Source organism: Argopecten irradians, chromosome 8 (assembly GCF_041381155.1).
Source record: "Argopecten irradians isolate NY chromosome 8, Ai_NY, whole genome shotgun sequence".
NCBI lineage: Eukaryota > Metazoa > Mollusca > Bivalvia > Pectinida > Pectinidae > Argopecten > Argopecten irradians.
The window spans coordinates 33,819,155-33,846,792 of record NC_091141.1 but is presented as its reverse complement, the minus strand read 5'-3'; the positions used below and the strand labels follow the sequence as shown (position 1 = coordinate 33,846,792).

The following is a 27,638-nucleotide window of genomic DNA, read 5'->3' as shown; positions in this document are numbered from 1 at the left end:
CTTTCTAACAAATGCGCGGCGTTTTATGTTTGCGCTTAGAAGTGTGTTTTAGCTTTCAAACAAATGCGCTGCGTTTTAATTTTGCGTTTGTTTTTAGCACTAAAATGCGCGGCTTTTTCTTTCGCGATTTCACTTTGGTCGCGAAATTAGAGAATTTAAAGCGAACGCAAAAATAACCTCGTTTACAGTATAACTTCCTTGTTTCAATTTTTATTTATAACCAGACATGGGCCTATAGCTCTGTCACTTAGTTCACTACCCTTAAGATTACGATATCCATACGACAGCTTTTAGAAGAAGTGTAAACATCCGTGCTAGTATGAATATTGACTGGCCGGTTTCCTGTTAGTCACAAAGCAAAGCCATGTTGTCATCTATAACTATTAGGTGATCTCGCGATCTCTCCAGTATCAGCCTATTAAGGCAATGACTGAAGAGCATCTTAATCACGCTTTCTAACCAGCTTCATGTGAACAAAGAAAAGGTATGTTGTATTATTTTCATGTCATATATACATGTATTTAATTTCAGTGTTATATGCATTAATAGTAATCATTCTTTATTGTTAAAATGGGTTCTTCCGTTTGCACTAATTTTTTGTACATTGCAAACATATTATAATTATTAAATAATTATCATAATTTTTGTACTTTTCCTGGGCTATATGAGTTATGAGCTTTGTTTAAATGCAAACGTAGGAGTAAATAAGTATGAGTGTAAATCGAATACTAAAATGTCTGCAGAGAGCAAAAGTTGTGCATATTTTAACGGGAACTCGTCTTTAAAGTAAAAACGGATTCGTTTCATCGTGTAGCCTTACTTTTGTTAGCTTTGTTAATTTTGTCATTGAGTTTCAAGTTGTCACGAATAAAATGGTAGGTGTATGCCGTATTTTTATACTGACAAATCAAGAAGAGCAATTACATATATACATGAAAATGAAATACCGTACAGCCGATAATTTTCACGATTTTATCTAAAACAAGAAAATTAAATTTCAGCAGTTTTTAAAGTTTCGCAATCTGTCTGATAAGATATATATGTATCAACCATTTCTCAAAATGCCGCAGATTAAATTTTCGCAATCATAGCAATATCCCGCAAATTCGCAAAAAATTTCTTCCCCGGGAAAATAACCGGCTGTTATGCAGCCAAATCAAAGGTTGCCCACATTTCAAAAAATACACTACTATAAACTATATTTCCCTCGCATCTATTAAATTTTGCGATTTCTGTTTCAATCAATATTAGCGGAGATTAAAGATGCTATACCACGGACGTATGGTATTTTCTTCTCTATCAAAAACAGGAGCAGACAAATGAGTAGTTATCTTCAGTTACAAAAGTTACTTACTTTACACCATAACCACCATTCTTATTTTTGTTTAAGATAAAATTATTAAAATAATAAATTGCGTCCCGGAAAAAATCCATGGCACTATACCCTATATGGAATGAAGTATACTGATTGCACATCCAGCAAAAGTAAAACATGTTATTTGTATAAACGATATTACACGAGTAAACAGCATTTATAGTTCAAACGATGAGTATCATTTATGCTTTGCTGGCGGTGGAGCATCTTAAAAGTTTTGAGGATTTAAAAATGAATGAAAGCACATTTCAAAATAATATATCAATTTGCGGAAATAAATTTTCGCGAACTTACCTTGATTTTTTTTAAATTAGTGAAAATAAATCGCACGCAAATCACAGTTGGATAACAGTATTTAGAATAAGAACTCTACGTTTAACTCCCCCGTTCCTATCAAACAACGTTATTTCATCCCATTGTAACTCTTATACCGGATTTTCCAATAGGTTTTGTATCATGTACACAATGCATTTAGAGTTGTGCGCGAAAGGCAAACTGGTATAATTATTTCAAATACAATTTCAGATAAATAAACTCAGACATACATTCCAAAATGAAGGAAATTAAAGACACAGCAGATGCAGAGAAACCCACATCTCGATGGCGACGAATTAAAAACAACCCTGATCTTTTTCTACACAAGTTATTGTGTAGTCGTGGCGACGCTCACCGTTGCCTTAAAGCGTTTTTTGGTGTGCTATGGGGCTTTATTGCCGGGGGTCTTTTCTTCGCCTTGATCACATTCAGCTTCGGTTACGACTACGACATCGCAGGATGGATAACCATAGGTGTTACGGTAATAATGTGCCTTGGTTTGGCAGTCTCCACCTACTTCCGGTGTGTCGTTGTCATGATGGTTCCAACCCTCTGCACCGGACGAGGACGAGTGGCCATTATGGCGGCCATATTTGGAATTCTACTGTCCGGACCCGTAATGAACATCTCGCACAATGCGAACCAGGTGTCCACCAGTATGGCGTGTACCTCCGAGCTTATCTATAACCAAAGTAAACTTTTGCGTAAGCAGCTCGAGGAACCTATCAGAAAAATTGCCAGGGAAATTGAAGATTCGTTTGCAAACTTGCAAGAGATTGGACGCGGCTTTCAACAGGCAATTGAACCTGTGAAAGAGTTGATCGAAGCGTTTAACGGGAAAATTCAAGAAGCAGCAAATGCTGTCGCGAATGCCGCCAAGGTTTGTGTGTATGTTCTATGCTTTTAATATCTACTATTTTTCTGGTTCATATCAAGTATACATCCACCTTCCGCATTCTCATAATTACACTGTGTCATTCTTTTGGTTTAGTAATAAATATTATCTGTGGATATAATACTGAAAACCGAAGTACGCCACGAATTAACTGCAAAGCTGTTTAGAAAATAATTCAATAAACTAAACTCACTGATTTCCTTTTCATTTCAAATTGCTTTCATTAATTAAGCATTGATGTCATTAGTTCTTAATTCCATCAGGTTATGCAAAAAAAAAAAAAAAAAAAAAAATTGCAAGCGGTATGAATCGGGGAATTATTACGACCTCAGCTAAAAGCAATATTAATAGATTTTGGCGCTTTTAAAAGTTTCGCGATATTGCTTTCAGCGTATATCTTAGCAATACCACCCTGGCGGAAATAACCGGCTTTACGGTATTATATATGGCGTTTGCAGTATGTTCATGATGTGTTTCAGTGTAATAATGGAAACATTTGTCCATTTTATAGTACAATCTCACTGAAGCATACTCCCAAAACACCGAGCAGCACACACCACTCTACCGAAATAAATCACACTATCGACACTACCTCTTCAATATTTATGTAATATGAAATATGGAAGGAACTGTAGAGTTGTATATATGTTATACAGTATCGCCAATCTCACTATACCTTACGTATTAACGTAACCTGATAGCTGCTAAAGTCTCTCCTCGAAGACACATTTTATTTAGGCTCTTCCAAATCAAAGACACTGGACCAGTCCATTATGACATTTTAGCGGTGAATGAGCTAATTAAAAAAAATTACTTTGACTTTAAGCCAAACAATCAATCATAATTTTCTTTTCACGTTTTTTTTATTACATCAGCAATGTCAGAAAGGCGTTGACCGTGTTCACCAACAATGTGTCGACGGAATCAACAAAGCCCGGAGGGACTGTGAAGACGAACTGGGGGTAGTAGACAATGCCATAGATACGGTCGGTGATGGTGTTGTTGACACGATAGATACCATAGGAGGAGGGATAAACACAGGGATAGACGCCATTTCTGGCGGCTTTGATAGTATCGGTAGTTTCTTTGGGAAGAAACGACGTAGAAAAAGGGCTTGTGATTGGTCACTGCCATGGCAACGTGGCCAAACTATGACGTTAAAGTGTCAACCAAAAACAAGGTAAATATTGATTCAATAATCATATTATACACTTCGGTTTTTTTATACTTTCTGTATTAAGATTACTGTAAACGAATATATATTTCCGAATGTTTAATTTCTCGATTTGCAAATGTAAACATTTCGCGACGTTTTTATCTCCGCGATAAATATAATTGTTAACCACTTGCAACACAATTTTTTACGCGAAGGGGACATCTTCGCGCTGGAAAGGCATTCGCATGATTAGCGTTAATTTTTCCTCGTGTTAACCTCTACGTTTAGAGTATAGCAATGGAAGAACCAAACTCTATTTATTTCAAATTTCTTAACGAGCAAATTACCCTCAATTTTTTTCAAAAATCGTTTTACCCTTACTTTTTATTATAAAAAAAATAATTATTAAATGAAACCATAAATATAATCAAGTACTTTATATCACTTAACCAACTTTTTTCGCGGCTATTATATTTCGCAATTTCCGTTTCAAAACATTTTTTGCGAAAACGAAGTTTCGTGGATTTTAAATTGAATTGAAATATCTTTTAGTGAATTTAATTGTGCAAGAATGATATTAATTCGCAGAGGCATTTTTTTCGCGAATTTTCCATGATCGCGAAATTCGCGAAAATAAATCTCACGCAAAAGGAAGCTGGTTTACAGTAACATATTATTTTGAATTTCGCTTTTAAGCAATTATTGTACGATGTATAATATGTAAAGCACTAGGGTTCAGTTTAATCATCGTTTCTTAACTTAAGGAGTTCCTTAACTTTTGGAATTCTCCATAGAAATCACCAATTGTATGATATTTTTGCTCCTCTTTCCTTCTTACATAAAATATTTGATAATCAGGAGGAACCTAAACTTCAAAATTCAATTTGGCCATTTGTTGGTCATACAATTTTCTGATCGGTCTAAATATACAATGTGCACAATTAGGAACCTTGGTGAACATACATATAAAACTTCAGAAAATCATTTTCTGAAAAATACTGATAACAAAATAATACTAATTTGTCAAAGCCTGACTGCTATATTTGTCCAAAATGCAATGAACAACCTAAGAGATATTGCCTTCATAAATAATTAGAAATAGTGATACCTTCTATTGTCAAAATCAAAGACTGTCTATCGACCATACTGTTTTTCGATTGATCCCAAAACGTATGAAATTTAAGAAATATTAATTCAGCAATTTCTGAGAAGAGGCGATAAAAATGTTTAGATGGACGAAAGGAAAATGAATGCTGGAAACCAACTCCTCTGCATGCTGAGTTCATTTCGCGTTCGAATTTAATTGAGAGTCGTATATTTCTGCTGTATATATGTTTGACACATTTTCCGGAGATTTTTTTTCGCGTTTTAGTTCACTCGTGAAATGCTGTATGCCAGCATTTTTTCGCGTGCGATTTAAGTTCGCGAATTGCGCTATCCGAGTAAATCAGCTAAACTTTACGCGAATTAATATATACGTCACACATACTCTTATCAATTATCATTAAATTTTAAAAGGTGTGGTTGCAAAATCCGCCCACGTGCCAATTTTTTTATTCAAATTTTGCAGTGTTAAAGGTCTAGGTACATAACTACTTTTTATGTGATGTTTATTTATTTTGTATGTTTTAAAAAGGCATAAAGGGCCTGAAATGATGTTTTCTAAAATTACTTTAGGTATATGGCAAGGGGACCCCTTGTGTCCATCTTTTGAACATAATTTTTATTTTTTAATTATTTTTGTTAATAAAAGATACTTCATTCTTTATTTCATATCCATTTATAATGATATTTACGAATTGTTTTTACGACAAATTGATTTTGAATAAAAAACTCAATTTTTTGTCAGGATTAAAATTGAGGATATTGGGTTTGCTCGAAATTTTTGGCATGTTATCGATTTTGTCCACACTTTTAAACCATTCTAAAAACATGCTATAGGTATAATCTTATAACAGATACTTTTTCAAAAAAAAATGAAATCCGGGAAAATAGCATTTCATAAGCTGAAATGTAGCGAGGGGAATTTTCTAAAAATTCAATATTTGCCCTAGTTGACCATAAATTTAAAATTGATCATAGACACCATAATAAAACAACAGTTAGTGATAGAATATTTGTTAACTAACATATGTACTCTAAAATTAATGCATTTCTATTCATGCATCTTACCTAACAGTACAAAAAAGCCTAACAACTAGATATGCTCTTGGGTGAAACAAATAGTTTATCTTTTCATATCAGAAATCAAATAATTATTGGAAAGAAATACATTTTCGTCAGCAACTTAAACGCAAAAGATATAAATTAAGATTATCCATCTCTCTTATGTAGATATAAACTATTTTAAATTGAATTAAAAATGATGAAAGAGAGAAACAGAGTTACATTTGATTTTCAAATAAAGTATGTATAACTTAAAAATAATACCAGCAACACATAGGCTACAATCTTAATTTTGAGCAATCAGACGGCTTTTATTTCGAAACAATGGCAACAATGTATTTAAAACTGTTACTATCTCATTCGGCATACCCCATAACCCATATGTACCAATTTTCACTAATATCTAATAATATCTAAATTTCAACCAATCAGAGACCTCCATTTTGTTTCCATGGCAACCAATCTTTTAAAAAGGGATTCCATGTTATTCAGCATATTTTATAACCCATATATACCAATTTTCACTTAAATCTGACAATATATAAATTTCAACCAATCAGAGTCCTCCATTTTGTTTCCATGGCAACTAATCTTTTTGAAAGTGTGACCATGTTATTCAGCATACCTCGTAACCTCTATATACCAATTTTCACTTAGTTCTGACATCATTTAAATTTCAGCCAATCAGAGGCCTCCGTTTTGTTACTATGGCAACCAATATTTTAAAAGGTGTTACCATGATACTTAGCATAAAAAAATATTACTGTACACTGATTTTCACTTATATCGGACTCTGAAATCATAAACTGGAAATGTATATCTAGGTATACTAACAAAAAAGTGGTCCGTTGTTACATGCACTCTCTATTTTGAAGTCACTCAAAAACAGTTTTCCCGGATTTTAATTTTAAACCTAATTTACACATAAACAGAAAATGTCATGGGAGTATTTTCAGATGGGGGTAAAATTGTGAACAAAACCAGTAACAGGGTGAAAAATATTATTTCAAACAAAATTTTCCGTTAAAAATCTAAAAGAAATGACTTCAATATACAGTATACGATCTACTCAAATGATTTATGAATAAAAAATGTAGAAAATTTAACAAAGGCTAACCTTTTTCGGCGTGTTTGTGCGGGTAGTTTTAATGAAAATGACTACAAAGAATTCAGGCGCTTTGGGGCTTTTTAAAATCACAAAAGGAAAAAGAAGTGTCATTTTAAAGGGAAAACTAGTAGTACTTTCAATATGCAAAGTTTCAAGAAAATTGGGCTGTGGGCAGTTTCTATGGGATTTTTAACATTAGCTTGAACACCACCTTTGCGAAAGTTGATATTCTGGAACTTCTTTTTGAAATGGGAATCGCGAAATTTAGTAGCCGCGAAAGAATGCTTGTTTACAGCACAAGAAATGTAATCGCATGATGAAATGTGTTGGTTTCCAGTAGTAACCTGTGCTTATATTTTTATAAATGTTATAACTTTCTTTTGCAGACATAAACGATTTATTAGTGGTCTGTGTAAGGTATTGGACATATCAGATGTATGTGATGTGGTGAAAGTAGGAACAGGACTTTGTACCGTCTTAGACGTTCTTCAAGACATCACCAAGGTGGCACTCCGAGAAACACGTGATATTATCTACACGCTAGCAAACTTCTTTGAGTTCGGCGTCAACTCCAATTCTCATCTGTACGGAGACATCAACTCGTCTCAGACCGCAGCTCAGATCATGTCAAATGTTCGAGCAGACATCCAGGGTAGAACAGAATTCATTAACGGCATCATTAGAATTTTAAATTACCTTTTGATTATTTCGGTGCTGTTTTTATTTCTACGGTCGGCTATTTACGTCAAAAATTACCAGGAAAAGGATTATTTTGACAACAAATACATAACAAAACGGTTTAAGAAATACGATGACAGACGTAAGGAATTGGGGAAAAAGTCAGTTCTGCCGCTGAAAAAGGTAGAAAGAAATAAATACATAGAAGCTAGGTCAATCCTCCTCTCTCCCGCAGAATTAAAGAGAGTTAAAAATGGCGCGGTTATCCTCTCGTTGCAGTTCCTTATAGCCGTCGTTGTCGTTATAGCCGACTATGTTCTTTATTACGTCCTTACAGTGATGCAGCAATTCGGAAAGATCAATGTCAGCGTATCTGGAAATAGCGATATTTCTCTATTAGTTCAAGGAAATGGTTTCATTGCGAAATTAGTTGAAAGCCTTCTGACGGTCTTGGAAATTGATACCGATTATAAAGTTGATTTCAATATAACGCAGTGTCTTCCCGATCCCCACGTACCTGACGTTCAGACGAATTATGTTCTTCTTTGCCTATTTTTCCTTGCATTCATTTTCGTATTTACCCAAGCATATGGTACACGTATGCATACGAAAATCGCGGGATATTTCTACCCAGACCAGGAATTTGAACGTATCATGTATTTGCACGAGCAAATTACTCTTAAACGCAAGTCTAAACTTCTCTGGTTTGCAAAGAATTTGATGTCGCGACGAAAGAGAAACGCGGTCATATCACGATTTTCATTTCAAATGCTTTTTTCGAATCATTGTCCAGATAACTGTAGACCAAAGAGTGAGACAACATGTCTCGGATGTAAGGATGTTTTCAATGGAGTGGCTGAGTTCCACATTTGCCAGACTCCTGGCTGTGACGGTGTTTACTGTATGGACTGCCTTCAGGAAATGGGCGGAAAGTGCACCGTATGTGCCACAACAAATTCTAATTATAAAAGCATGAAGCGAGGAAGGGGAACTCTGTTGATGAGTCGGAAGGAACATGGAAACAGGAAACAGTTGATGTGACTATTAACATAGACTATGGACATAGAGGCTTCTAGCCTACGTCCATTAACTTCAATTAAATTAAGTGTTTCTTTAGTCATGCAGAGTCAGTACCTTTCTCTGAACACTTATGTACACACTTACTTCATTTCCAAAAGTGAATCATTCCGGTACACCTATAAACGATATCCGTAACGGGTTTACCGGTGACAAATACGCATGGAAAGTGTCTAGAGAAAATGATCGGTGATTTGGGAAGACCCATGTATACACATAAGATTTCGTTTGTAACTTAAAGATGCTACATCGCTGACCAATGGCATATTTTTCCAACAGAAGCAGGCGAATTAGTGTTTTGCTCAATTACAAAGATTACTTATTTCACACTATTAATATCATAAAAAAATCTTAGCTTTTTATTTCACTTCGAGATAAAAATATTAAAAATTACTAATTGCGTTCCGCAAAAAAGTCCAAGGTTATATATGCCTTAAATGGAATGAAGTTCTGATTGCGAATCCACTAAATGCAAAACAAGTTACATATATTTCATATCATTTTGAATAATTAGGCTTACATACCAGTTAATGTTCAAATGATGAATATCGTTTATGCTCCCTCGGCGGTAGAGCATCTATAAATTTAACATAAATGTTTTATATTATGGCGATTTTTTAAATTCCAAATGTATATAGATAATTGATATGTATTTCAGGACATATTGCATCATTCTCCTCTTGAAAGTACTCCACCGCCGACAGAGCATAAATGATATTCATCATTTGAACAATAATTGGTATTTAATCGTGTAAATATATGCCTAATTAACACAAAAAATAAAATGAAATAATTTATTTCGCCTTTGTCGCATGCACGATCAGTATTTCATTACATATAGGATATAGTACCACGGAATTTTTTCGGGATGCAATTGATTATTATTCATATTTTTAACTTGAAGTAAAATAAGAAGCTCAAACTTTTCAATGATAGTAATAGTGTAAGGAAGTAACATTTGTACATGGAAGAAAAATACCAAATCGTCTGCTCCTGTTATTGGTAGTGAAAAAATACCATTTGTCAGTGGTGGAGCATCTTTAAATAACAGGAATAAGAAAATTAGTTACTCCGATCAAATGTATTGAATATATAATCGGGGATTCTTTTGGTTTGAACCAGAGGAGAATGGTCATTTAAAGACGTGCCAGGTTTAGGAGTTGGAGGAAAGCCAGAGTGCTCGTAGACATTTCAACAACCAGCGGCCAGTACCCGCCAACTGCTCAACATAGAATGCTGCGAACTCACGACCTACAGGTGGAGGTTATGTAGTATAATATCGGGATATTTTAACTACACTCGACCACCATTCTTTTCCTCGAGGTTGAAATATATACGAAATTCGAAAACAATTTTATTATTTATATGGCTCAGATACACTGCAAATCAAAACGAACATTTTAACATCAGTTTTAGTGCTATAAAACAAGTTATCTTAAGAGTAACGAAACTAAAATGTCGCATAGATTTAGCTCCCATACCTAAAATGTGTCTTTGGGATCACTCTTCATGTCAGAGGTAACAGTTATCAATTCAATTCAATTCTTTTATAACACTCAGATACACATTGTGTATAACAAGAGGTCATACATATATAATTCAATTTTAAAGCATGGCAAGGCAAAATTAAATGCATTATTTGTATAAAGATTCAAACTTTTACAAACAGAATTCAGTGTGTCATAACATTTTTCCCAACAAATTGTTTCACCTTTAAAATTGGTAACATTGGAGATATTAATATACATGTATGGAGTATAGTAATAATTTACTTATTCATATGTGTATATACATTTTTGTTGTATATTAATACATTAGAACAATACATATATTTTAGATAATTTTGAGCTGTAATTAATACTATAACAAATATTGCATAATTTCTGAACAAATAAGCATAAATTTGCGTACATTTTTTATGAAAAATGGAGAACATGCCTTTCATTTCAATGAGATTAGAATGTCTTGTGTAGTAAGCAGGAATGTAATCCCCACGTAGCTGACTTACATTATAATCTGAACATAAAAACAAATAATGGAATTCATCACCAATACCGGTATTGCATAAATGACATATTCTATTGTTACGTTGAACTCCTATCCATCTTCCGGTTTCAACCGGAAGTTTAATATTTGATGTTCGGAATTTGCACTATCAATAATAGAAAGTTAATTTCCTTATGATAGCTCATAATTCTTAAGGCCGGAGCATACTGATCTATTTATCATTACTTCCCTACGCCAGAACGGACGGACTGAAAAAGGTGGAGAACTCTCATAGATCTGAATGTATATATAGTCAGTCAGGTAATGTATTTTCGTAATAAAAATGCTCGGTTCGGATTTTTTCAGGTACAAAGGTCAACAATCAATTGCGCGTTGACTGTTATCAAATATGTAAAATTATCTTCCGTGCAATAACTCCATTTTCTTCTTTTGACCAATCAATGCTCGTTTGGGATTTATGTCAGGCGCAAAGGTGAACAATCCATTACACGTTGACTGTTAAAAACTCCATTTTTATTAATTTTCAACATTTCCCAATACTTCAGTCAATACAAACTTATACCTTCCAATGGCAACATGTCGGAGACATTTCCGGCAATCCTCCGGGTCAGATGACCTAATAATGACAGAATGTAACAGGATTATTGTAAAAGTTCACAAACGTAAGGCTTGGTAATATTGCAATGACAATCGTTTAGTGTTTGACTGTTGCTGTTCAGATGGGCACAGTCGGCTTCTTCCGGATCCGGTTCATATAGGGCGCATTTATTGTTGAAGCGAAAAGACGGCCATATTGAATAGTTATAAGGTGATCCATCAATAGTCATCCATTCTCCCTCAGTTTCCTCATCTGTGAGGCCTACCCAAGCAAATCTTTGGGACAACATTTCTGAAAATTTATAATTCCAAACCAAATCATAATTACATAACATATGACAAAATATTATACAGTTATCATTACATAAATATAATATACCAGCATTAATCGTACATACAGTGGAGTTGTCATACCTGCATGAATCGTACATACAGTCGAATTCATATAGGGATTGAATGTTGTTTTTTTTCTAATTTTCATAGCGGCTTTGAATAGCAGAAGCTATTTACATATCCCGTAGAGCGCGGTAGCGCTCCTCGGAAGATATGTAGATAGCTTCTGCTATTCATAGGCGCTATGAAAATTAGAAAAATATATTCAATCCATATATTAATATTAGAATAATTTATGAAAATAAAAAATATTGAAAGGTTATTATATTAGATTTAGAATTATGACACCCATATACGACGAGAAACGAGATTAATGGAACAGCTGGATGACAAAGTCGTTCCAAAACGTCGCGTTTTCAAGCTTCCGCCTTCCGTTCGACCTTTTTTCGCAAATGACAAACGATAAACAAGAAATAAAGTTTAAATTTTACTGACTTGTTACTGTAAACCTTATATTATAATTAGTTATTCTATATCAAGAAACAACACATGAAAGATTAAACATTCAAATATTGTTGGAGACTATTTTATTGATATGAAACTGGCGTAATGTTTGAAATCGGCTGATCGATGCACAATAATCGTTGAATTCATAGTGTTTCATAGGCAAATGTTTGTTTTCTTCAGTTGGTTGATTTATAAAGTGACGAAACACTCAGAATGTAAATAGATAATGTATGAATAAAATGTTCTTCATTTTCTATTACGCACCTCGCACAACATTCACGCAACACACCGCATACCTGGGAGGCCGTCCTTATATGACCATAGCTGATAATAGGACGTTAATTAATTCAAACAAACAAACAAACAAACAAACTTTCATACACTATATTTATGAAATATTGTGAAGTATAGTGATCGCTCTTTTACAATGACGACTATAACATCAGTTTTAATTTCAGCTTGTGTTTATTTATTCGTAACTTTTTAAACTATTATTTCCCCTTTCATAGAAAAAAGTGATTTTGTAACTTAAATGCATCAATTATTTTACTATAAAATAATAACATACTTTGTGCAATAGTTTGGATACTATATAGTGCATGTTGTAGATTGTTTCATCACTTCCATATAACAGAGAGTCCATATTTTATTTTAATTTCACATTACGTAATGTACTTTGCCAACATTTGAGCTTTAAATGATAAATGCATCATTTTTATAAGGCTTTCCCTTTCGTAACATATATTCTCAACTCGTATCTGATTGCTAGACTAAAAGACTTATTGTGAACACCAAGTTTGTCTCTATCGATATACATAGTAAGTTCAAGATCCCTTTCCATAGGAATATTGCCACAATTATTAATGTTAGTGGTAAAAATCACTATGCTACATTTCTAAGCCATATGTCAGGATTAGTGAATTATTTGTATGGTATACATGTAATTATTTCAGTTGATTTTTACTGAAAGTTTTGATTTGAAGAGGAGAGTTGATTTTATTAATTAGAGAAGGTTTTACTACTTGAAGGCCTCTCCGCCAACAACTTCGAAGCTGATGTACCATTCTAATAAAATATAATTCCTATACAAAGTATATCTATTTTGCTTTATTATGGACATTACGTTATTTATCAAAATAAAAAAAAACTATTTTATTAACAAAAGTGGTTGAGTTTTTGTTCGATAAAGGACTTAATGTTTTTAATCAAATACAAAAGTAGCTCATCTCAGTTTTCAAAATACCGCAATCATCATAATACGATGTCTTCATTTCAACAAGTTCGAACATGAGATATTTTTCATTAAACTTAGTTGTCAGAATAACTAAAATTGAAACCCACGAATGATGTTCTGTTTTCGGATCGCCCATACTATATCTTTGTGAAGTTCATTAGCGTTAGTCCTATAGTGCTGATGATGTACATGTATATATGTATGGCTCCGTCTGCCACTGGAGACATATTATACTGAAAACAACGGACGATTCGCTATCATATTTGAGTAAAAGTGCCGTTTTACGCTTCGCTTGTCATTGTTGTACAGTCGAAAGGTGAAATAACTCCCTATGAAAGATGCGCGGTCACCATCGGAGTACCCGCCCAGGGAATAACGATGTTTAATTATGTTTCAACTAAACACAAACACTGTTATTATAAACATGAGGTATAATTATATAAACTACTGTACCTGGATTTCGTGTCAGTAGATGTTTAACTTGCTGTGAATTTTTGAGGACTACTAGTCTTGCTCCAATATTTCGGCAGGCGTCGTATGCATTGTACCACGTGACCTTATCTTCGAATGTTTTATAGCACAGTCGTCCATCTTCAACAAATGTGTAGCCCGCCATTTCACAGTCTGACATTCCTTGAAGTGTTTCTGTTACTATGAAATGAAAAGGGGCCATATATTTTACACATGTGACGAAATACGGAAATGTCAGACAATCAAGTTCAAAAATAAATAAATAAATAATAAAATAATTCTAAAACGTTCTGCAGATTACATCCCAGTCAATATTTCCGTTCTTTTCTTGATAATTTCGGTTTAGTTCTAAATAATTATTTGTAATATCAGCCTATTCTCTACACACTAGTGCTATCAACTGAATCAATCAAACATGATAAGTCAGCAAATATCTGTTAAACACGAACAGAACCTAACATTTATTCGAAAAATGAAGACTAAACATCTTGACCCCAAATTCAATCTCAAGCTATAATTTCACATATAATATATGCTACCATTGTGTGACGTTTGATCCGAAAACCCACCCATTCGTTCTCAAATTATCACAGACCTCTCCAGTTTCATCAGCTGGGGAAAAATAAACGCATGCTATACATACGGTTTTGGGTTTTAAAGACAATGCGTGGACCATTTGGGAATCGATCTATACCACTCTGCTGATGGGCTCCCTGAAACACGTTACAGATGCCAGTGTCGTCTACATATTCAAACATGTTACATGTCTGTTCGGCTTCACAGAGCAATGTACAGTGCCCACGTGAAAAAAACACGGTGTGTCTGTGAGGTTTCACCAGTCATTTCGAACGGGTAGTTGACAATGTGTCTCGTCCACATTTTTGAATTTGCTCCACAAAAAACTACAAAACAGACAATTAGAAAAAGGAGAAAATATACCCTTATTATTATTTTTAACGTATATCAATGGAATCTAAATTACACTAATACATTTTACAAAAAGATGAAAACAAATTTAAAATATTAATAATGCATATGAACCAATAACATTTTTATTTTGAAGATTTTCACACTATCTACTCGAATCCGGCGTAGCTTAAATCACTTTCTTAAAGTCTACAGTAAATTAATTTTAAGGTCCACTACCTTTCCGAAACGGATTGGGTTTTTTTAATGGTATGTAAAACGAAATCGATAATTTGGTAGAGTCGCAAAAGGTATTAACTTACCGTTAATACTACACTTAACAGCTTCGGAAAAAAATGTTAATTTTCTTAACGCGGGTCGTCTTATGTTTCCCGCCGCCGTCCTAAATACCGCGCGATAGTTGACTATTTCTGCGCCAGACGGCAAAACAGCGAAAAGAATCTCGACAATTATCATATATTACGCAGGAAATCTTGCAGTTGCTTGATGTCAGCTTTCCATCGTTATGTATTGTCTTATGTTACTAATATTTTCAAGAAACCTTTTAATTTTGCTCCGGAAATGTAGTGGGCCTTTAAAGGCCCATTACCTTTCCGGAGCAAAATATAAAGGTTTCTTAAAAACATTATTAACATCAGAAAATGCATACCGATGACCTAAAATAAGGTTACGACACCAAATATATGCAAGATTTCATGCGTAATATATGAAAACAGTGGCGAGTTAATTCGCTGTTTTGCCGTCTGGCGCAGTGATAGTCAACTACCGCGCGGTATTTAGGACGACGGCGGGAAACATAATACGACCCGCGTTATGAAAATTTTAATTATTTTAATCAAATCGTTCAGAAGGTGATTATAAAGTAGTATTAACGGTAAGTTAATAATTTTTAAGACTCTACAAAAATATCGATCTTGTTTTACATTCCCATTTTAAAAATTAAAAGCCGTTTCGGAAAGGTAGTGGGCCTTTAAAGTAATTTCATCGTTAAAATAGATGCGATACAAGTGGTACACAAGACGTACTATATTTTTGTTATGAAACCTTTGTAATTCACGATAGCGAGTACAATGACGCACGTAACCAACCAACCTTAAACTGCAAATAAAAATCAGCATTTTCATTATTTTGTAACATTTTGACATTAACAATAAGTAAATATATATACTTACTAGTAACCAGAGTGGACAGGAACCATTGGTACCGACTTCGCCTGTTCATCTGTGATTCCTTGTATAGGATATGCTGTACCATACGTTTTCTGTATTACACTAAGACAAAACAGATCATCCGGAAAGTCGGTCGTTATGTATATATTTTGTATTAATTATTCATGTCAGTTTTGATGGTAGTTTATGATACGTTAACAAACCATGCATAATTCAGAAAACCTTTAGTAAGACAGAAACAACCTATCTTAAAATCAATTTTGACTTGGAAATAGATTTGAACATTCTTCGTAAACTGAATTTTGTTTAGATATGTACGGAAGATGCAGTCGATAAAACGGAGAGAATGCAGTCGATAAAACTGAAATTTTCTATATATTATACATTTTTCGACCTGTTTTCAGGTAGATACGGTAATTTATCAACTCAAGGAAGTAATATCACCCAAGGCCGACGGAGGTGGACTATATTACATTCAAGGGTTGATAAATTATAGTGTCCACCTAAAATGAGGTTGATCCCTTTTATTATATGGTATATACAAAATGTAAACATTTTGACTGCATGTCCATACATGTATCTGATTTTAATGATATTGGCTAGTCCCTCTCCCCGATATTGAGTAGTTCTTTTGAATAATTCCGAAGAACAATATGAAAGTCTATAACGTCAATAAGATAAAGAGAACACCGCATAATGCAATTACATGTACATGTATTTTGGCATGTATAACTGTCAGGTGATCATCTCTCGATCTCTCTAGTATCACAGCCTGCTGAGACAATGACTGAAGAACATCTTTATGTCACGTCCAAGCCTGCTTCGTGAGATAAACGAAAAAGGTATATCGTTTTACCAGCATGTTTTACATGTTCAATATTAGAGTTATTTACATGCATTAAATAGTAATCTTATTTTGGTTTACTGCGTTTGCGCTCAATTTTCGTAAATCGCAAACATAAAATTGTATCATTGTTTTTGTACTTTTCCTGGGTCATATAAGTTATTGTCTTTGTTTAAATGTCAAATTTGTAAAATAACTTGCTGTATGAGTAAATAACTTTGAGTGGAGGTAGAAAACACAAATCATAAAATGTCTGTGGAGAGCAAAAGTTGTGCATATTTACACGGGAACTCATGTTTAAAGTTAAAATGGGAAATTGTCAGTGATGCAAGCAACGATGTCTTGACATGAATGAATTGTCGTCGCCGTTGCTGTGACATCATTTCATTGTAACATGCTACTGTTACCGCGACGTCATACAGTTGTTGAGAACGTGCAAAGATTTTGTGCAGCTAGTCTTTACACTACGGTGAAAAAGGGTGAGATTTCTAGTAAGATACACTGTAAATCCCTGTCTACATCATCGGACAGATATCCCCACTTCCGGAGAGGGTAAAAATTCTTATCCAGGGCAAGGAAGCCTGCACGAGTAGAATATATTCGCGTGAAAACAGTAAGTTTTAAATGCCATATGCAAATTTTTGCAGTCCAATTGGACAATCCATATCACCTTTTACCTCGAGCTCTACTCCAACAATGTTAGAGGTGTAGCACGACGAGACACTTTTGGAACATTACATTCTGTCGACAGTCAGCAAAATAACGTCCGATAAAAAAACGGCTGACCAGTCGACTCTCATGTTATGGGAGTACTTGAGCTCGTGCTTCACGCGCGTGCTGAACTTTGACCCTAATGATCACCGCAATAGGAAATCTACATACCTTCATGTTATCTTTCATATTTATATCTTCATGTTATGTTGATCTTTCTTTGATATTTTAAAAACATTTCAAAGGGATTTAGATCCTTGTAACAGTGAAACGAGTTTAACAAAGTGTTTGACAAAATGAAACAAGAGGCCTTGACGGTCACCCGAGTGCTGATACAGAAAGAGCATTGCAAAGTTGGTTCAAATCTGAATCAGTTTGACTCATTTCCTATTAAACTAAGCAAATAATTATCATAAATGTGTTTTTCCTATATAAACTATAGTAAATTTGACTCGCTCCCAATGGGGAAAATCGTAGATCCTAGGGCTATGAAATTCACACATTTTGTAAAGGACCTTAAGACCTTTCAATCTATGAAGAGTATTTGGTTCCATCGAATCTGTGAATTCAGAAGAAAGATTTTTGAAAAGTTAGCCATTTTAATTTGACCCTTTTTGGCCCCGCCCCTCTAACCCCTGGGGGTCGGCCAGGACCAATATGGATATGATGTTAAAAAGCTTTCTCAGGCTAATAGTTCTAACCCAGTTTGACTTATTTCCTATGAAAAATAAACAAATAATGTGCATAAATGTGTTTTTCAAATATAAACTATTGTAAATTTGACCCCCTCCCCAGGGGAAAAATCTGAGATACCAGGGCCATGAAATTCATAATTTTTGTAAATGGCCTTAAGATCTTCCAATCTATGAAGAGTATCTGGTTCCATCAAATTTGTGAATTCAGAAGAAGATTTTTGAAGTTTTAGCCTATTTGACCCCTGGGGGTCGGCAAGACCAATATTGGATATGACGATAAAATTCTATACAGTATATATACAATGACAAGAAAATAGAACAAATTTACAGTTACAGTGTAACTTTATTGCAATTTTACTTACTGCAAAAAAACAGACAAAGCTTAACCAAAAGGACTGTACTGGTATCCATGCATAAAGATAATTAACATATAACAGTATTTAGCTATCAGTCAATATGGCGGTAACATATATTCTTGTTACAAATTATGTCTGACTGATGTGTTTGAAAGCTAGACCTGAGATACAAGTTGTATTTCAGGTCAAGCTTTCAAACACATCTGTCAGACATAATTTGTATGTATCTCAGGTCAAGCTTTCAAACACATCTGTCAGACATAATTTGTATGTATCTCAGGTCAAGCTTTCAAACACATCTGTCAGACATAATTTAACAAAAAAGCTAATAAACACATTACTGTAAGTACTAAATTTCTTAACTTCCATTTAAAAAAAAATAAGTTTGCAAAGATACAAGCATTAAAAAAACCATTCGCAGATATACTTACAGAATGAAAATTAACTCATATCAATATAAGTAATATGTATAGATATTAGTTCGCGGATATCAACTTTCCTGAATTTACATGGATCGTGATATTCAAGAAATCAAATTGCAAACAAAAGAAAGTTGATAATTGAAATACATTGTACATTAATTATCCTTTTACTGTGTTAAGTTAAGGTTTCCAAGGACGTACATCTGACTTATAAATGTTGAGGTTTCTAACTGGAGTGACATTAAATTCATAAATGCTTTTTTACCCAGCATTCCAAAGTTTTCTTTCAGCTGGTGTATTGATAAAAACAGAGCATATAGCTATTCATTAAGGTAGATTCTGTTTGGTTAAAAAATAACTTCTTCATAAAATACAACTGTTTAACTTTGTCTTAAAGAATCCTCTAAATACCAACAAAACAAATTTTCTCATCAGAATTAGACTCATTCTAAAGCCCTTATCAAATAACAGCTAAACAAATCATTAATAATTCTATTAAATCAATGAAATACAAAAATGACATCATTACAATTTCATAATGCATTAATTATAATTAATCAAATATATTAAATTAATCAAATTATTTCTTAAACAAAAATGATTAAATATAAAAGAACAAAACAAAAAAAAATAGAGTTTTCAATAAAATTTATGTAATTATTCTATCTAGAACTTACTTACTCATTTTTTTAATATTGAATGTTATGACAGATGACTTTGAAGTCATTTGGAATGTGTTCTCGTATATATACGTATATGGGAGTTAACCCTTAAAGATACATATTGGGACAGATGATCATGATCAAGAACCTTGGAACTGTTTTCCATTTTAACAATATTTTTGTTTGTTTATTTTTTTTTTTAATTTTGTAAGCTACCAAGATACAATAGAACGTTCATATGAAGATATTTGATTAATTATTGATTTTTTTTCCCCCATTTCCATCACAATATCATTTCAAAACAATAATGTACAAAAAAAATAAACAATGGAATAAATAAAATGAGATTTTAATGCTTCAGAATCAATGAATTAAGAATAAATGAATAATTTAATAAAAAAAAAAATCATAATAGCTGTCATGTCAGTTTACTTGCATAATATGCCAGTTTAAAATTAAAATTAAATTCTTAAAAACTCCAATGCAGGAATGAAATTATTTTAAATCAATTAATTAAACCATACCTGTTAAATATTTAATTTCCTGTATATGAATAAGTTATTCTGAAGTTCTAGTTTAATAGCATGATTACCAAATATATATGGCTATAGTTTCAGTTTTTGTAACTAATCTCTCGCCAAGTAAAATCAATACATTACCAGTTGTAAAGTCATTCAAACAAGAATTTAAATTTCAGCAAATAAAAATAAATTCCAACTAACATCACTTCTTACTTTACGGTTTAACTTTTTATACATTTTTGTGGTGGCAACAATGATCTGCAAAATTGCTAAATGTATCATCCCTATGAATATTACTAACTCTATTCATTTTTACAATTTTGGTCTGCAAAATTACTTTTATAAGAAGTCCCATAATGTAAAAAGGATCCTTTTTCATATCCATATGACCAATTTATCCTTATATCCTTGCAATAGAAATCCTTTGGTATGAAAAGATCATTTAATTAACTTTTCAAACAAATGCTGTGTAAATTTAAACCCAATTAATTTTCACAACGACTTATTTCTTAGATTTCCAACCATTTTTTTTAAAGAAATTCTATTTTGCAATTTAAAGTCATATATGGTTCTACTATATACCTATTACATACTTGACATTTTTTCGAAATCTATGAAAATTGATTAAAATGCAAATGATAAAAAAAAAATTCAAATCTTCCTATAATTACCTGGCCATGAAATAAAATTTAATTCCATTTGAGAGTATGTTGATTTACAGTTACACTCCATACTCCAGGAGTTACTATCACTGACGTAATATCCATCCCTGGACTATCTCATAGTAAAACTAAATGCATCAGTAGACACAGTTGATATTTTGCTTTGAAGTTGGGTGTCGCTCTCTCTCTCTCTGTAATCTTTAAAGGAAGTCTCTGCAGGCCTGTGGTTGGTCAGTTTTTTTCTACTGAACTGCCTCCATTTTTACTATGAGTTAGTCCAGGGCTGGATATTACATCAGTGATAGTAACCCCTTAAGTATTGGGGATGCCATAATGCATAATACAACTAAATGTGTCAGAATTGAAATGAAAAAAAAAATCAATGTAAAATGAGGAAAGTTGTGGAAACATTCAATTGAAATATTGATCTACACACACTAAAAATCACGAACATCACATGCCTTGATGAGGGTAGTTAGGATGCCACCAGGGAAATACTCGAACGTCCACCACAGGGTCTAGAATGACAACTTTCTCGGGGCCTTGATTGTCCCTTACATTACTGCCCATACTTTGCTTGAGGGTTGTATCAAACATAAGTCTAATGGTAAAATATCTCATATTGGTTGAGAGACGTAGTAAAACGTTTGTAAGTACAAGACCCATCACTGGAGGAATTCCTGTGAAGTTTTTACAAGTCACACGAAGAACGAACGAATCATTCTCCAAATTATGATGCAGGTCTTTATATCCTGAGTGAAGGTTTTGTGGCTCACCGGTAAGTTTTAACAGGCTGTTGATTTCTCCCATGCGTTCTTTCCTAAGTTTGAAGTTAAAATTCCACATACTTTTGTTTGGTTCATGCCAGAATAGGAGACACAGATGTCCTGTGAGACTATAGCATAACTGTTGGTCCTCGAACGGTGCAACTGTCACTGTCCTGCTGATGAACAAAGGATACACAAAAAATAGTGCCCTGATGACACGCTGACGCAGGCCGTGGACCCGTTCTAAACAAACTGGCTGTAAGAAATGTGGTAGCTTTGACAGATCCTTAGCATATCTACAATAAATATAAAATCATTAACCATTTATTATTATTCATTTTTCTCGGAGAGAGCTTACTTATAAGATGTTAGACCTTGTGTCCAATCATATTTATCAACTTTTAAAAGGCTGTAATATGTTTAAATCAACTTTCATTATATTTTTATTTACCTTACTATAGAACATTATACAAGAAGTGTTTGCAAGATATGAATGGCCCACATCTATTTTATAAATAAGGGGAAGTAATGGAAGCTGGATAAGACACTACAGAATGGGACAAATGAGTAACACTATATGTCCCCTTCCCCGTTTTCATGATAGGGCATATTGAGAAACTCTATGGGGAAGGGTGACTGGAATTTTTCAATAGAAACAGTAACACTTATCATCTATTAACTCATTCCACCTTAAAATCACATTTAGGCACTTCTAAATCAAAGACTAGGCCAGTTTATTTTGATTTCAGTGTTGAATAAGTGAAAATTTAATAAAAGTGCCTTACTTTTATCCATCAAAACTACAGGTTCATCTACATTTATTTTGATATAGATTAATTATTCTCCTACTTCAAAAATCATTTTTCAAATTAAAATCTTTTCATACCTATGGAAAAGATTTGGATCCATATGAAAATTCCTCACAGAGATTTAAAACTTTTGTATCATTGTTAATGGCACATATCTTAACCACAACATAGTTGAATATCACTGCACCATCTGGCATAACGGTGATTTACACACTCAGGTAATTTTGCATTTGTTTGATGTTGTAATTTCATCTTACGTCTTTGATTAAAACATTTTGATGTTATAATTGTTTATTATAATTGTTTATTATAAACTTTATTTTCTTTGCTTCTTTTTCTGTACAAAAGTAGTGTCAAGTATAAACAAGAAAGAAATAGGATTTGGTAACAAGTTTAAAACTTATATTAATCCATGTCCTAATATATTGATAAATGTTCAATTTTTGTTTTAGGAAAAATAGTAGGCCTTTTACCTTTGATATAAGCCTTTCCAGAACTGGACAGTGTTAGTAACAACGAAGGCGCTGTGGCATAGCCTGGAGAATATGGACAGGTCCTCGGCGTGAATGTATCGACTCAGTATAAACCACAAATCTATTGGGTATGAGATACCAGCATCCTCACTCTCGCTTCCCTTCAGTCTTCTCTTCCTTTGATTGGACCTATTCAGCTTATTTGCCTTTTGGGGCTTCTTTTCTTCTGTAAAAAATGAAATACAGTAAACCTGCCTTATAGTGACCACCTCTGTATAAAGACCTCATGTTTAATAAAACCACTGTTCTGGTGGTCCCATATGACCAATTACAACATAATTCAACCTGTGTATAAAGACCACCTGGCTATAAAGACCATTTTGAATGCAAAATGGTCTTTATGGACATGTTTGAATGAACTATGTAAAACAACTGCAGAACCATAAGTTCCCAGACATTTTTTTTCTGTATTTGCATAGGTAGGTATATATATAATGATATCACAACAATGGATATGATACCTATGAGGTAATAAATTCTGTAATATGCAAAGACGGAATATTTGCGAAATCCTTCTTCAACTGCATGTGTATGCGTTCCGATTTATTTCTGATACAAGGTATAATTCTTTTGCTTTCCGATTTATTTCTGATACAAGGTATAGTTCTTTCTATCAGCATACTTTAATATGCTTATCAAAATGGTCTAGTATTTATGTTTAAAGATTATGAGAGCTCAATTACTACATTACCTCCCCTTACTGGCAAAATTGCAAAGAGAGGTAATGCTGTACAAAGCCTCCTATTAAATTTTCCAATTTAATCTGAATTTCACATGATGATTAGTTTAGGTTAATTTATCATAGATTTCAAACTTTCTTCCCTTAAATCAATTCTCCACTTTAACACAAGTTATACATGTATATACTGTAGTTTATATATATAGTATTAAATTTACATTACCTGGAACATCGGTGTTTGACGTTCCTTCTTCAGATTTTACATCAGTAGTATCTGTTGTGTCAAGGTCAAACTCATCCAAGTCTTTGTCAAACCAGTTGACCTCTGACCCTTCTCCTCCTACAGCACCAACCAATTCCAACGCTTGGTTGGCATCTTTCACGTTGTGCACTGCAATTAATTACATTAATTTATACATACATACATATGTATTGCTTACATGTGTAAGGAATCTCGTTTATTCAGTTTAACGTCCTATTAACAGCCAGGGTCATGTAAGGACATGACAGGTTTGTTGGTGGAGGAAAACCATAGTATCCGGAGAAAAAACACCAGCCTACAGTCTATACATTATATACAGCGTCATTCACATTTACAAATGAGAACATCATCATACATGAACCAAAAATCTACAAGTGGAAAATTGTGTTTTGTAATTTAATAATATTATTTCAAAACTTTTTTACCTTGATCAGAAATCATAGCATTAGCTGCTTTTTTCAACCGCCCTGGTGGTGCTTTCCCTTCAAATTCGGCATTGGCATAATGTTGTATCGTGAAATCTGACAATCAAGATAATATATTATAATTAATTAGTTGGCATGTAAAACTGGTAGTTCTACACATAATGGACGTAACTTGAAGGATATATACACATGCTGTCACCATGAAATACATATAAACAATAAATAAATATTAAATTAATTTTATGTCAGATACTGTATATACTTAACTTACAAGATCGCGTGACAATATTGCTTGTACATGTATTTTCTTCCAAAACATTATGAACATGTACATATTACAGCCAGTACATGGCTACAGTAATCCAATAATTTTAGATGCTGCAAGACATTAAGAAACTTGCATTGTAATAGGCATTAATTGGTAGATAATACGCAATGATTAAAAAGTGTCTCGGCGTGCTATCCTTCTATAAATATTATTGGAGTACTAGTTCAGCCAGCTGACTTAGCTAATGTTGTAGTGGAAAAGATATCACCTTCTGAAAAATCAGTCAGAAGGTGATATCTTTTCCGCTACAACAGTAGCTACCAGCTGACTATGACAGTACATACATGTAACGTGTATTGTTACAATGTACATCATTTACAGCCAGTGTACATATATTCGTTTTGCCTTTTCGGACCAATTAAATTCCTTCTGAACAATATCTAAAACCTGTTGAGGATGGTTATTTTAGAAGTAGAGACAGAAAGAGTGCCAAATGTATGACAATTATCACAAGACTTCAAATTTACCATAGGAAATGATCGCGTTTCTTTGAAATTATGCACAAAACTAATGGAAAATTAATGCAGACAGATCAGAATTACATGCTTACCACCCTGTGTTGAAAGCTGTAATGATGAACTTGTAGATTTTGTAATTTTATCTGGACGAGCTTTTCTTTTCTTGGGCATTGCACAATTTTCAAGCGTAAAATCGACGTTGAATGGTCGCGGCTATTTAGGTGAATAAGATGTTTGAATTATAAGCGAATACTAAACATAGACACGGACTCGTAGCAAATATCCGAAAAACGCAACTGTGGCACTTCAATCAGCCAAGACATGTATCTTGTTCTAAATATACGAAACCTCAAAAAGTTACTGACTGTCGACCCATTATGCCTATTTTAAGTAAATAATGTAAATATTAATATAATCTACCAGATATAAAATGTAAATCTATCCATTTTGGTTACAATAACATTCAACAAAGTTACAATATGACTGATGGAGATGAGCAAATAACTGAAATCAAACAAACTAAGTAACAAAAAGACCTAGGATTTATTTTTGATAAGGACCTTAAATTTAATAAGCATATATCTGAGAGCATATCCAAAGCAAATAGAATGATTGGTATTTGACTATTCAGATAAGGACATGTTCACAATCCTGTACAAATCACCCATTAGGCCTCCATGTGGAATATTCAAGCTGTGTTTGAAACCCAATATATAAAAAGGATATTGTTCGAATTGAAAACGTGCAACGCAGGGAAACAAGACTTGTAAAGACCATGAAAAATTTGACCTACAGTGAGCGACTAAGAAGTTTAGGAATACCAACACTACAATATCGGCGGAAGAGGGACGATATGGTACAAACATATCGAATTATAAAGGACATTGGCAGAGTCGACAAAGATGATTTGTTTTATGTAGAAGATTGAACAGGAACCATGCAGAGGAAACAGTTACAAACTTAGGAAAAGAAGATGCCATTTGAATTGTCGAAAAAAAATGTTTTTCCAATAGAGTGGTGCATCATTGGAATACATTACCTAACAAAGTGGTGGAAGCAAAAGTATTAAATAATTTCAAAAGCAGTTTGAGTGATCACTGTAAGAACCTGGAGCTGAAATTCAATCCTAATTGTTATTAGTCAACTACAACTGGATCAACATAGTTTATAACAAGAACAAAAGAACTTATAGAGATTTAGTGGGGTTACCTCGCTAATCATGATTTACAATGAATGGATTTGTATGCCACATAAATATACACGTAATAGGAAGGAAATGAACGGACTACATAGGATAGACTTTTTTTTATCATTTTATTGTTTTTAACAACTCTCTCTTTGCATGCGCAAACCAGAAAGTGAATAATGGAAATTTATTAAGGTCAGTCATATTAGCTTGGAGCTATCATCAAGACTGGAAAAACAGTGCGAACAGTGCGAACATACATACAAACACAGGTAGGCCCACCACTGTAAACGTTTACCGCTCTCAAAATGTTAGCTTATATTTATATTTAGTTTCAAACACTTCAATAAATATTAGAGATACCTATTACAAGTATTGTAAAGCTACAACTGTAGGATTCCGTTTCATTGATATTTCGAAACACCCAAACGTACATTGTGTATGTAAGGCCTACTCTCGCCGATTAACAGTAGATAGACTTGTCTGTCCCCCGAGGCGAACAAAGATGCATTGTCGTGCTAGGTCGTTTTGGTTAAACTTATTCAACTCAAAGACTGATGTTGTCCAGACATATCTTATCGATTTACGTACAACCAAAGATGTTAAAAATACAAATAGGATGTAGATCTACATGTTGTGGCGAACAACACAGACTCGCCGACATACAACATGTAAACCTTGCGATGTCATCGGAATGTGCAAAACTGTAACTACGCACCGAAGCATTGCTCAAAGAGGTACGGTAGAAACATAAACAATGTAACTTTTCTACATTTATATTTACACACGTACATGTATATATATGTGTTCAAACCTAATTTGATACATGATCATCGAACGTACGTTCGGTACTGAAAACACCAAAAGTTTCTGATTTGGACCATCATAAATTCATCCGTGCGGCTCCAAATTGCGCGTGACATACTCAATCTATCGAGAAATAAAGTTGAGTATCATTTGGTTGACATCAACGGGGTTTATACTATGTATATGCATGTGTGTATATGATTAACTTTAGCTGCGGATATGCTAAAATAAATGTAAAAATGAATCTTCACTTTTAACAAAGATAACACTGGCTATTCTTGATTTGTTTGATGTTGTTGTCTCACATAGGCATTCGGTGTAAATTTTCTTATGTTATTGTGTCGGAAACTTGTAAATCTTGTTACGGAAAAGTAGTGGGCCTTTAAACATTTTTTTTAAACTGAAAACTTTTTGACTTTTGAGTATAGATTATCAATATGATTTTAGTCCTAAATACTCCTGCAAGATCGCATTTTATCAATATCAACTTGACATT

The 27,638-nt window shown here is 33.5% G+C and overlaps 3 protein-coding genes across 3 annotated transcripts; 1 reads left to right on the top strand and 2 right to left on the bottom strand.

The window, feature by feature from the left end:
- Positions 1 to 313: 313 nt before the first annotated feature.
- On the top strand, positions 314 to 12,587 carry LOC138330174 (DC-STAMP domain-containing protein 2-like). Its single transcript, XM_069277607.1, has 4 exons — positions 314 to 484; positions 1,901 to 2,570; positions 3,461 to 3,765; positions 7,402 to 12,587. The coding sequence occupies exons 2-4, from the start codon at positions 1,929 to 1,931 to the stop codon at positions 8,732 to 8,734; spliced, it is 2,280 nt and encodes a 759-aa protein (XP_069133708.1). The 5' UTR covers positions 314 to 484; positions 1,901 to 1,928; the 3' UTR covers positions 8,735 to 12,587.
- LOC138330175 (CD209 antigen-like) lies at positions 11,419 to 16,220 on the bottom strand. Its single transcript, XM_069277608.1, has 4 exons — positions 16,019 to 16,220; positions 14,563 to 14,821; positions 13,902 to 14,099; positions 11,419 to 11,666 (listed from the first exon to the last, which is right to left on the bottom strand). The coding sequence occupies exons 2-4, from the start codon at positions 14,675 to 14,677 to the stop codon at positions 11,419 to 11,421; spliced, it is 561 nt and encodes a 186-aa protein (XP_069133709.1). The 5' UTR covers positions 14,678 to 14,821; positions 16,019 to 16,220.
- Positions 16,221 to 18,588: 2,368 nt separating this feature from the next.
- LOC138330173 (transmembrane protein 183-like) lies at positions 18,589 to 25,419 on the bottom strand. Its single transcript, XM_069277606.1, has 5 exons — positions 25,242 to 25,419; positions 24,364 to 24,459; positions 23,900 to 24,067; positions 22,938 to 23,163; positions 18,589 to 21,951 (listed from the first exon to the last, which is right to left on the bottom strand). Exons 1-5 carry the CDS (start codon positions 25,318 to 25,320, stop codon positions 21,342 to 21,344), a joined length of 1,179 nt encoding a protein of 392 aa, XP_069133707.1. The 5' UTR covers positions 25,321 to 25,419; the 3' UTR covers positions 18,589 to 21,341.
- Positions 25,420 to 27,638: the final 2,219 nt, after the last annotated feature.